The 13,122-nt window shown below is 35.5% G+C and overlaps 1 protein-coding gene across 2 annotated transcripts; it reads left to right on the top strand.

The window, feature by feature from the left end:
• Window positions 1–1,557: 1,557 nt before the first annotated feature.
• On the top strand, window positions 1,558–13,095 carry LOC113065730 (low molecular weight phosphotyrosine protein phosphatase-like). 2 transcript variants are annotated; one of them, XM_026237214.1, is made up of 6 exons: window positions 1,558–1,712; window positions 2,644–2,717; window positions 3,337–3,450; window positions 6,021–6,082; window positions 9,153–9,258; window positions 12,742–13,095. In XM_026237214.1, the coding sequence occupies exons 1-6, from the start codon at window positions 1,670–1,672 to the stop codon at window positions 12,817–12,819; spliced, it is 477 nt and encodes a 158-aa protein (XP_026092999.1). In that variant the 5' UTR covers window positions 1,558–1,669; the 3' UTR covers window positions 12,820–13,095. The 2 variants fall into 2 exon arrangements, with proteins under 2 accessions (XP_026092999.1, XP_026092998.1); XM_026237213.1 differs by lacking the exon at window positions 3,337–3,450 and adding an exon at window positions 3,511–3,624 and having other exon boundaries at window positions 1,561–1,712.
• The last annotated feature ends 27 nt before the right edge of the window (window positions 13,096–13,122 follow it).

Below are 13,122 nucleotides of genomic sequence, written 5' to 3'. Positions count from 1 at the left end.
TGATTTACCAGCTTGGGAACAAAAGTTGTTCTCTAAGTTACACAACTGCGGCAACAGGTGGCAGTATAGAACTGGACATAACAGATGGTGTCTTGCATATTTTATATCCACTTTACTGTATGCATTTAGGACAGAATTAGGACCTTTGTGATCACAATGTGTGCAGTATTATTCATCACTGTCATTTAATTAACTCAAAAATGTTAAATGCTTGAATCAATATGATTTTTTATTTTTAATCTGTTATCGTTAAATTCTTGCTAAATGCGTGACTCATCTCAGTTTCACCACCGCAATTGGCATTACTTGTGATAAAAACTGACTTATATGATCTCTATTACAGGCTAGATCAGTGGTGGTAAGCTAACTGCTTACTTAAACCAAGACTGACATCACTGCATAGTATTATGTTTGCACCTATATCTTTATTTGTGCATCTTTGAAGTATAGCTACATGATTGTTAGTTATAAACTGGTATGTTGTGCTTATCTAGGATGCGCTTTGACATATTTGTAGTGTGCGTCTTTATCCTCATTATTTATCTTTATTGTTAATCATTATTATTATATAAGAAATGTGATTAATATATGTAAAATGTGTATAGCTTAATTTAGTGAAGTTATACAGTGTTTTCTACCTTTCTTTGTAGGAAACCACACACACACACACACACACACACACACACACATACATACATACATACATACATACACAGTCTGGTTTACTAGTGGGGACTCCCCACAGGCATAATGATTTTATATTGTACAAAGTTTATTTTTTATCAACCTCTACCTAATCCTACTCCTCACAGAAAACTTTGTGCATTATTTCAATCTCAAAAAAAAAAAAAAAAAAAAACTAATTCTGCAGGCCTATAATATAAGCTTCTGTAAGCATGAGGGTCAATTTAGGCACATACGGTGAGACAAGTCCCCATGAGCTGGTGTGTATTCAGGTTTAAGCCCCCACCAGTGTAGAAAAATTTACTCACACAAAAACACTCTTTTCTAGCAGATCCTCAAGCTTGTAAACCACATGATATCAGTCAGGGCATTTCCTACATGACTAATAAAAGTCACAAACAAATTATATAATTTATTTCAAATTTTAAAAAATAAAGTGAGTTGAATCCAAACAGCTCAAAGATTTTAGAATAGGTCTCTGCATCCTTCTAAAGGCGTCTTCGCCTGTTTTTTTTTTTTCTTTTGGTAGCCCTATTGATCTTTTGACTGTTTTAACAGTTTTAATTACACACAAAATGTTTAGCGTAGTCTCTGGAAGAAAATTATCAGTGACTGATTAGCCTATATTAATTTTATTCTAGACGTATTACTAAAAGCAAAATTGGCTGTAATATCCATAGACCGTAAAAGAAATGGACACAGCGACCCATTGGAGTCAATGGAGTCAAGCAAAGACAAGATGCGCATCAAAGTTGCGTTCGTTTCTGTAGCAACATTAGACTCACGACGTGTTTTAAAAAATCATTGGGGAAAAAACGTATTTAATGTCGAGATCACGAGAAAACAAGAAAAAAATAATAATCATAAACCATTGCATTTTAGGACTTCTGTAGGCCACCAATCTGCCTAATCTTGATGAATTTGGAACAGGCGGTAATTTGGACAACCCTCAGCTGTGGCGCGGGGACCTTTAATAGTGACCAATATGGCGACTCCCAGTGGAAAGTCGGTATTGTTCGTGTGCTTGGGTAAGGAAGTTTATAAAATACCGCCAGACCTTTAATTTGATGTGTGTGTTAAGGCAAGATTACAAAACGGTCAAACTATCATTACTGTTTTAGTCAACGATCACTGTTTCATCGGCCTCATTCTGTGAATGAAAGCTGTCATCTTGAGCGCACATACTGACACTTTAGCAATCACGCGTATCTCATCCAGTCCTGCATCAGTTACCACATCGCGTTAATAGTTGCCCTAGAGACTAGTATCATAACCTATATGTATATGTTTTTTTTTATTATTGATCACCCATATGTCAATTCTCTAGTTTGGACTTTTTCCACTTGCCTCATTCGAGTCATGCTGCTAAACACAAACTAACCACGTTTTTATTTTCAGAATGCCATTCTGATACATTTTGATATTCCCGCTGCAGCTTCCCTAATTTTTATGCTCTATAGTTTTTAGAATTGTTTTTGTTTTGTTGTTTTCAGCGTAAAAACATCAAAACCATATTCGTACGTGTGTAAAATGTACAAGTAAAAACTACATTTCAAAAGTTTGGAGTCAGTAATTTTTATTATTATTATTATTATTATTATTATTATTATTATTATTAATGAAGAAAACCGTGCTTTCATTCAGTAAGGATGTGTTAAATTGATCAAAAGTGACAGTAAGGATGTTTACAGTGGACAAAAACCCCCTTCAATTCCTGTTTTTTTTACATTTTCTATTCAATGAAGAATCCTGGGGGAAAATGTATCACATTTTCCTAAAAAGAAAAATCTCTAATAATTTTCATTATTGAATAAGAATAAGAAATCTTACTTAAGCATATAATTATGTTGTGTATATGTTTTTGCATATGGCATTTACTCAGAGTTATAATAATTAGGTCATATATAATCCTTACCTACTAAAATAATAAATGTTTTCTTCACTTTCCTCAATGCCCAGGGAATATCTGCAGATCCCCGATCGCTGAGGCTGTTTTCCGGAAAATGGCCACAGACAATGGGGAGGTGGACCAGGTAAGTCGCTTCTTTTACTGAATGAGGTATACATCAGTATGTGCTCCTGGATTACGAAGACTCACAACTAATCACGCATGTGCTTTAGTGAACTGATTGTGACAATGGATCATCTTATGGATGAGATTTATTGGCTGGTCTTTAAGTTTGTTAAAATTAAGTAATATAGCAGGTGTACGACATCTGCACTCCAGAGCAAAAGCATTTCATAAATATTTTGAGGTCCTTTAAGCCTTGCACCTCATGTACACTTTGGTTGTGAGTATCCAGGAACATTTGCTCTTCTGGACATTTGACTTCATTTCTGAGGTTGCATAAGAGACAAAAATATAATCATTAAAAAAATGCTGTTCAAAAAGTTTGAAAAGGAGAATAAAACCCAAAACCTTAAACTCATGAGGCAAACACACAAAGAACTGGTGTCAGATTTTTTTCCAGCCTCAAAGTTTACACCCAGAAATATTCAAATTTGAGAACTTGGCCACCACGGTCCAATTGTAAATGCTTAACTTTGCATTTTATGGTAACATAGTTCTTCCAAAAGGTCAGTTTGTGTATTAATGAATATTTATGTGTATTGCTGTTATTATCATAATGCCTTATGTGTGTGTGTCTTCAGTGGAGAATAGACAGTGCCGCCACGTCCACCTATGAGATCGGAAACCCCCCGGATCACCGTGGCCAGGCCTGCATGAAGCGACATGGCGTGTCTATGAGGCACGTGGCGCGGCAGGTACGGTGGGGTCCTAATTAGCACTCAAAGCTAGAACCGTGTTCTCTGTGTGTGTTACAGTGGGTTATAGACTCTGGTGCCACCTCAGATTGGAATACTGGCAGCGCTCCTGATGCCCGTGGTCTGGCCTGCCTCAGGAAACATGTCATAGAGACAGATCACAGGGCACGACAGGTACTGCAGATGTGGGATTTTGTGTACGTGTGTTATAGAATGAGTGCAAGAAGCTTTCAGCGAAGTAGACGACACATTTATCATAATGTGTCAATTGTACAAAACTAAAGCCAATTTTGGCAGTAGAGCTTATGTTAGCATCATCTAATCACAATTTAAAGCCAAAGGCACTTCATCTTTGTCACACATCTTAGATTTGTTTATCTTTTTCCTTATTTTTAAATTCTTGCTTATAAATGGATTCTGACAGGCATCCATTGACAGGCATCGCCATTTTTCATCTTTCTTGTACATTTCCTGAGGAAAATTCTCCATAGAGATTGTTGTTTTGAATTGGCTTCCAAGTAGTATTCAACAAATCCTTTATAGCACATACATAATCATAAAGATATCATTTTAAGAGAAAACCTTATTTCCAGAGAAGCCGTACTGGTTCTGCTACTGGACAGAAAACACAACTGTCCCGCAAACAAACAGCATTTTATTTTTATTTTATTTTTTTAAAGCCTGTTCGAAAACTAACAATAAGAATATTACCCTCTGCACCAATGCACAATAACTTTGTTTATCATAAGTGCGCACTGCTGTTATGTCGCTTTAATTGCTTATGCACTTTAAAGTTGGTGGATTCTGATTGGCTATAAATGTTTTTTTATCATTCATCAGCTGGAAAGTGATTCCAATGCTATGTCTCCTCTGTGTTGTCCTTCATATAGCTGTGCTGTGGACTTCCTTATTCTGATAGATTTAGAACAATTATTTAAACTTTATTGTAGTTAATGTCCTGAGTTGTCAGAGTGAATAGTTACGCCAGTAGGTGGCGACAAGTGATTCTATTTTTGAGTGAGTCATTGAATCATTCATTCAAAACACTGGTTTGGTCAAGTGGGTGCCAAAATTGTTCAGTTTGTGAAAAAAAAACAGACAAAGTAACTGAAAGTGGTCTCTCTAAAACTTAGGTTTCTTAACTTATTTACTGAACTGGTTTTTAAAAACATCACCTTTGCAGGGTTGCTGTTGATATGAGTATATACAATTTTGCAATCATGGGAAAAAGTGAAATTTGTGAGATAAAATTTCACAATTATATATATAATAAAAACTGAATTGCGAAATTTAAAGTCAGAATGTGAGATGTAAACTCAGAATTTCAAAATAAAAAAAACAAAAACAAAGAAATTGTAAGAAGTTGCAATTACCTTTAAAAAATATTTTTTTGTTACATTATCGTGACTGCAGTACGTAAACACAAAACAACTTTGATGTTACCCAAATTCACTCTGGTGATGTCTGAACTTTTATTTCCTAGAAAGCTTTTTCGTTGATGTGAACAGCTACATGCATATGCCAAGGTCACAAAATCTGACGAGGTCGCATTAAAGGTTTTCTGAAATCCATTTCCTTTGAATTACAATGTTTAATCATATGGGAATCAAATATTTTGCTCAATCTCGTTGATACAAGACTTCAGCTGCTCATCCTTGGTAAAAAAAAATTATCATAATGATAAACAACTTGTCTAAAAAGATTGTTTCGTGAAGTAAATGAACCTGTTTTAACCCACCGCTTATTTGACAAAATTCATATATATATATATAGATAATTATTATTATTATTATTTTTTTTTTTTAAGTAAATCACAACCTGTATGGGATATGCAATAACATTGCAGCTTCATTGAAACTTGTCAAATGTTAAGTTGGCCGCTGCATCACCTTACATTGTTTGACCTATTACTGTCAGACTAAGAGAAACTCCTAACTCCCATGCTTTCCGCCCTGATATTCCAACCGTCAGTCAGATATTCCAGTCATGTGGGCAGGCTTTACTTCGGCCTTTAGGGGTCAGGTTCACACGAGGCTGTATAGAGCTGAGCTCACGCTAAAGACATCTTTGTCCCGTTGACCTCACACAAATCAACAGCCCCCAATTATTCAAGAAAGCCCTTGTGGCCAGGCAGGCATTCCTTGTTTTTCCCCTTCGCGTATGTGTCCAGTTTTTGTGCTTTGTTGTTTTTGTAAATTGGAAACATGTATTCCTATTATGACTGGCTCTGCACGGTAACGTCCCAAATGAATCATGTGTTCTTGCTCAATATATGCATACACTTACATGCAGCCACAGATGTGCTTTGATCCGTTTCTTAACTCTGTGTCTCAAGTGAGGGGAGTGAATGTTCGAACAGACAAAGACAGCACATCTACTCGCTCTCTGGCCCTTTGCTCATGTTCCCTGGTGCTTGTCCAAGCCAGCGCTGTGCTCTTTTGGCAGCATGTTTGCCTCTTTCAGTGAAAGACAGGAAGAATTAGAGAGGAAAATGGTGAGGGGGGGTGAATGTGGGCCGAAATGTGAATGAAGTGTTACAAGCGTTACTCATACGGTCTTTCTGTTGTTAGGTCACCAAAGAAGACTTCATGACTTTTGATCACATCCTCTGCATGGACGAAAGCAACCTGAGGTACGTGCAGGGGTCAATTGGTGTTTTGGGTTGGGAAAACAATAAACCAGTTTTTTTTCTGGTGCTTATGTGAGATAAAACACTCTCGCTTAACCCCAACATCATTACCTTAAAATTTGTATTCTACAATGATTTTTTTTTTTTTGTATTAAAAAAAAAACAGTTTTCAACCTTGATGATGAAAATTCAGCTTTGCATCACCTGAGATCAATTATATTTTAAAGTATTATTAAAATAGAAAACCGTTACTTTTTAAATTGTAATACTATTTCACAATGTTGCTGTTTTATTTTGTATTTGATATAAATAAATGCAGCCTTGACGAGCAGAAGAAATTTATTTTAAAAACATTACAATTCTTACTGATCCCAAACTTTTGAAGGCCAAACAGATGGATAAATGCTACCCTTCACAGAAATGAATACTTTTGTTCAGCAGGTACACATTAAATTGATCAAAAGTGACAGTTAACACATTTTCCATCTATACAAAAGATTTCTATTTCAAATAAATGGTGTTCTTGTGAACTTTTTACTCCTCAAAGAAATATTAAAATATTAAGCAGCACAACCGTTTTCAAAATTGATAAGAAGAAATGTTTCTTGGGAAGCAAATCAGCATCACATTACATTGTAAAATTTATTAAAATAGAAAAGTTTATTATTTTATTGTAATAGAGTATATCAAGGTTATACCATTTAACTGTGTGTTTATTTATTTATTTTACACTTTTAAAATTCACGTTTTTGAAATCTTATCCCAAGATCCATTTATTATTAAATATTATAAGGCTATTCGTCTCTTATCTATATGACTCGCTGACTTCTACCATGATGTGTTTCTGGCTTGTTTTATCCTCCTCAAAGGGATATTTTGAGGAGACCTTTGCTGAGAATTTGAGAAACGTGGGACTGCGTTTGCTTCTCATGGTGTTTATTTCTGTCTGATTTGGGGTAAGAAAATGAAGTAAAGGGGGCAGGATGTGGGGGGATATTGTTGGAGTCACAAGTTCCTGCTAGATCCGGCGATATTAAGAAGATTACGGAGTTCTTTAGATTCCTTGTCTTTGCTCCGTGGTTCTAGGTCTCTTTTCTTCTCCGATGCTCAGCACAATGAACTGACACAATGTCATCTCGCAGTCACACTTAGCAATGATTGTCTGTCTTGGGTTAATCAGGGTTGAGAATATACACAGGAGGTCATCAATTCTTGTATTTCCTTCTGTATTGTGACATTCCGTGTGTAGGAGTAAATGGTTAAAGGTCTGAGACGTTAGTTGTTAAGGTCATAGGTTCAGACCTTGAAGGGATGATCCCTGAACTGGAGAGTTAATGAGACCCCCTCATGGTCAAGATGACGGACCCCCAGCACAAGCACAATTTTTTTTTTTTTCAGGATTCTTTGTAAAATAAAACACTCAAAAGTGCAGTATTAACTTGAAAAATAAATTTGAAAACAAATGTCTAAAAATCTAAAATTTTAGTTTAGTTGTTAAGTTTAGGTATGAGGTAGGATTAAGGGATTTAAAAATATGGTGATGAAGAATGAGGCATTAATATGTGCTTTATAAGTGGGTAATAAATAGCCAATATGCTATTAATATGTGTGCTAGTTATTAGTGAGAATTGCTCCTTAAAATGTGTTACCATTTATCTGTACCATTTGTCTATATTATAAAAAAATTCACACAATTTTTCTCTAGTTTGAAAAGAGGATCTGTGAAAGCGGATTATTTCATTTCCAGGGCAGAAAGAAACCTCTATAAGAATTCATTAATACCTGCAGTAATTGGATCTCTGAATCAAAACACTGTCTTTTTAATATTTGTGTGGTTAAAATATTATGTACAGTACAGACCAAAAGTTTGGAAATATGTCTATTTTTAATGTTTTTGAAAGAAGCTTCTTCTGCTCATCAAGCCTGCATTTATTTGATCAAAAATACAGAAAAAAATTAATATTGTGATATATTACAATTTAAAATAATAGTTTTTAAAATTATTATACTTAAAATTATAATTTATTTCTGTGATGCAAAGCTGGATTTTTAGGATCATTATCACATGATCCTTTAGAAATCATTCTAATATGATGATTCATTATCAAAGTTGGAAACAGTTCTGCTGCTTAATATTATGCTATGTTTTTAAAATATAAATATTTTGTAATAACAATATATACTACTGGTCAGTAATTTGGGGTCAGTTTTTTTTATAAAATTAATACTTTTATTCAGCAAGGATGTGTTAAATTAATAAAAAGTGATAGAAAAGAAAATATATTATTAGAATATATATATATTTTTTTAATAAATGCAGTTCTTTTTAACCTTTTATTCATCAAATATATTAGACAGCAGAACTGTTTCCAGCACTCATAATAAATCAGAATAATTTCTAAATGATCATGTGATCTACTGGATGTTACATGTGACACTGAAGGCTGGAGTGATGATGCTGAAAATTCAGCTTTGCATCACAGGAAAAAAATATTTTTTTTAAGTATATTCAAATAGAAAACTATTATTTTAAGTTGTAATAATATTTCACAATATTACAGTTTTGTCTGTATTTTTGATCAAATAAATGCAGGCTTGATGAGCAGAAGAAACTTCTTTCAAAAACATTACAAATAGTAATGTTTCCAAACTTTTGGTCTGTACTGTATGTCTGATGTCAATGGTGTGGTCAAAGACAATTTACAACCATTCAACCAATAAAGTAGTATTGTATTGTATCTGTGTGTTCAGACAACCCATGAATCCTTTGAAGATGTGGTGTTTTGCACATCCTCAGTCACACCAGCTATCGCTACCTAGGCACTGTTATGCGTGTTATAATTAATTAATATTTTTCAGCTGTTAAGTGTGTGTTGCAACGTCTTGCTCCTGTGAGACTGTTGCAAAAAAAAAGTCTGATCCTGTCAAATTTCATTGCTGCTAAAATCATGTTCCCGAATTAGTCTGAAAGAACAGAGATTGCACCACTGATAGGAATCAGATTATGAATCAGTATGTTGGCTGCACAGGATCTAAAGTGTATGTATGTGCGTTTTTTTTTTTTTTTTTACAGAGATCTGAACAAGAAGGCAAGCAGCGTGAAAAACAGCAAAGCCAAGATTGAGCTGCTGGGCTCCTACGATCCTGAAAAACAGCTTATTATCCAAGACCCGTACTATGTAAGTGTACACACATGCACACAGCAGGATCAGCCCCAACCCCTGGTCGTTTATTGGCAAATACTCAATCAAAGTGGCAAAAAGCCCAAAATAAAATTTATATGATGTCTTGGGGTTCATCTGACACTCACTATTCCAGCTCAGTCCGACTCCAGCTGTTAACTAGTGTGGGAACCACTTTGGATCAACCTTACATTAGTAGATTAGTTCGATTTTTTTTTTTTCTTTTTTTTTCCCACAGCAATCACTCCCTCTTAACATTTATTCTTGTATGATTCATAATGATTCTTTTTTTTTTCACATTTTGGATATTACTTATTTGGATGTTGAAATACTGCTATCCAAGCTTAATGTGGCAACTGTAGGTAAGGTTGGTTTTCTCAAACACTGGAGCAATCCTGACTAGTATGATTTCGACAAACAGCATTGACTCGACCAGTGGTGCGAGTTTGTGGGCAGGACGTTTATTTCACCAGTGGTCGTTTCTTTTTGCATTTTCATGCTAGTAGCGCATGCTAGTAGGGTTACTCCTGTCAATAAAGCCTTTATGACTAGCTTTCTAGACAAAAAGAGGATTCGTTTAGAGAACGGTTCTGTCTTGTCCATGCAGTTACATTGAATTGGGCTTTCAAACCTCCCAGAGGACCCCCCCACCACCACCACCACCACCACCAAATCATCAAAGTAGTCGGTATGAGTCTTAAGTCGATATGCCCTGCTAATCTAGTGCTTCAACACAACAAGCTGAAATGTAGAACCAGATCACAATGTGTTCAAGTGATTTCTGAAAGGTCAGCACATGAGTGGCACCACAAAGATGTAATTATGAGTGGGGAACTTTATTTAAGCCCCACTCATTTCTGAATTGGGGGTGTATCAGCGAGAAAATATTGTAGATGCATTAAATGCAGTCCAGTTAAATTTGATGAAATTAATGAAATCATATAAATATATAGAATAATATTAATAAATCGAAATCTTTAGTCCTTCAAGCATTCCGAATAAATCTAGATTTATTTTTTGCCATATTGCATAGCCCTAGCTTTACCCCTCCTTCTATAGTTATTGCATGGAAAAGGACGTCCACATTATTCAGTACATTTCCTTTTGCATTTCATGGAGGACAGTCATGGGTTTGGAACATCAAGGTGAATAAATGATGCCAAAATTGTCATTTTTGGATGCACCTTCTACAAGTAGGTCAAAAACTCTGGATGAATCTGTGGTTTTTCTACGTTTGTAAATGTGAAGCCAATGTAAGCTTATTATTTAGTGTTTAAACAGAGGGGTTTAGTGTCACAAACACTCAGTTATGACAGAACAGTTGATTTAGCCAACATATAAAACCACAAAATGACGTTTGGAGGGAAGCATTGTCAGTTCTGAGAGATGATGGGGAGTGACGGGCGAGTGTGTTGAGAAATAGAAACTGGAAAGAACCTGATGGGCCTGATATCAGGTCATTCCTCTCACACCACCAGCTCTCCAAGACACATCTGTGAAGATCATCAAAATCGTTTTTCAGTGAGAGGATGTCTAAGGTCTGTTTCAGGGCACATTTTGAAGATGTTTCGCTAGGCTGAAGGCTTCCAGCACAGTTGTCACAGTCACACTATGATAATCCTGGAAGGTGTCACGTTGGATGTTTCCCTCGTGTGTTTCTTCATGGCTGGCAGCCAGCTGGCTGAAGTAGGTTAGGTAGGCCTTTCAACCATGACAGAATAGGAAACTGGCCTCTTCGTCGGACAGTTCGCCAACCAGATGCTCTTGTGGTGATGATCACTCTTGAGATAGCTGAGATTTCCTGTTTAGTCCCCCAAGACTCAAGTGTAAGAGGAAGTGTGGTCCTCAAGTGTGGAGTGCAGTTTCTTTTGATGGTGGTGATGGTACATTGTGTGTCCAAAGAGGAGATCCATGGCTATTTTAGCATTTGAACTTCACAAGCTGAGCTAATAGAAGAGCCTGAAGGTTAGCAGTTATTGTTAACAAAAATTAAACCATTAAACATTGATTTTGATAACTGAAATAAAATAAAACATAAACCAAATGAGAAATGTTGCCTTGGCAAATAAGATGAGAAGTTGAAGAAGTAAAATTACTAAAATGGAGATAAGATAAAGCTAAACAGACATTTCAAAAATAAAATGGGAAAAGCACGTAAATGTAAATTAAAATGGTAGCTGAACATATAAAAAATAAAAGCTACTTCAGAATAGGACTGTAAATAAATAATGTTAAAATAACACTTGTGCAAAGCCTTTATTATATTTTTAGTGTGCTCTGTCTTATTTTTATTCTTCCATATTGCAGTTTATGGCAGTCTACTTTAAGATTTAGATTTACCTTTAACATCATATAATACTGACTTAAAGGGGTCATATGATGCTGCTAAAAAAATTTTTTTGTTGCCAAATAAGTTTCACCCTGGTTTCACCGCGGGGTTTGCAGATGATGTTCAGGTCACGTAATTACGTCACTTCATAAAGTTCCCATGGCAATAGGGGGATTATGGCGCTTTACTTGTGTGAAGTAACGCAACATTTTTCAACTTTCTGCTAATATATATGTGAGTTTTTTGCAACGAAAATACAGGGATTATGAAATCATGCTAGCCCCGCATATTTTGCTTTCTGAAATCGGCAATTTATGAGGCAAAACAGCAGCGTATTTGAAAAAACTGTGACCCCCCATAAATATGCGGCCTTTGGCTGATTAAATCAGGCGATCGCATAATCGCATTTCTCTGTAGGGACTGAAAGTTAGCCTTCTTTCTTTGCGTGAATATTTGGCCGGCGTTATGCAAATCTTCCCACATTGTGACATACACTTGTCCGGGCCTTTTAGGAGAGCGTGGATGAGTCTAAACTTATTAACAATATTTCTTTGGGTTTGAGACTTTAGTCTTTGCAACTTTAGGGATCTTATCTATTCGCGAACAGCTTATAACACTCCAAAGAGAAAGAAAAACTTGAAATCGTATCATATGACCCCTTTTAAGTTAATCTGTACACCAATCCTTTTTCAGACTCATCCTCTTTCAGACAATGTAAATCTATACCTTTTTAATTGCAAATAAAACAACTATTGGAGACATTTTACAAGGAAAGAGTAATTCAGTCTTTCTACCTCAGAATGTATTATAGTAAATACTACAACAACAAAAATGTGTGTTTGATGCCTAAATTCACTTGTAGCATTTAAAATAACTGATTTGAGTTTTTTGGTGTTGCTGTTGATTCTTTAGCTCAAATTAGGCAAAAAAAAAGAAAAAAAGGATTGTTTTGGTCCAGTAATGCTAAGGCATAAGCATTCTAGAAAAAAGGTAAGGCTGTAAATTAGAGCTACTTTGAATCTATTACCAAAAGATTTCGGCTCTACTGTCTTTTGATCATTCTTAAGTTCACGTGTCTGTTGCTGCTATGCTTGGCTGATTAATTTCTTTTTACGGTTACATTTTAATGGTTTGTTTGTTTTTGCCTGCAGGGGAGTGATAAAGACTTTGAGACGGTGTATGAACAATGTGTGAGGTGCTGCAAAGCCTTCCTGGAGCAGCACTCATAACACACACACACATACTGACCATCTCCTGAAACCTGCGACACCTCATCATGAGCTGCTCGGACTTAAATAATAACTGATTGAAATATTGATCAAGTGTCTTACGCAAAACACACAAAACTATTATCGCAGTGTATAGAGAAGCACTTTGTCTTTAAATGTAAAATAAGTTGTAATGTCTTTAGTAAGGTTGTTTGAAAAGCTGCAAACTGCTTTTGTTGACCATATCCTCTGAAGAGAGTAAATTCACCAAAATAAATGAAAATGAAAATGCTGAAATAAGTTTTTTTGCAGGTTTTTTTTTTT

This window comes from Carassius auratus, chromosome 48 (genome assembly GCF_003368295.1).
Source record: "Carassius auratus strain Wakin chromosome 48, ASM336829v1, whole genome shotgun sequence".
NCBI classification, from domain to species: Eukaryota; Metazoa; Chordata; class Actinopteri; order Cypriniformes; family Cyprinidae; genus Carassius; species Carassius auratus.
The sequence above is the reverse complement of the archived record's forward strand: the minus strand, read 5'-3'. Positions and strand labels throughout refer to the sequence as shown.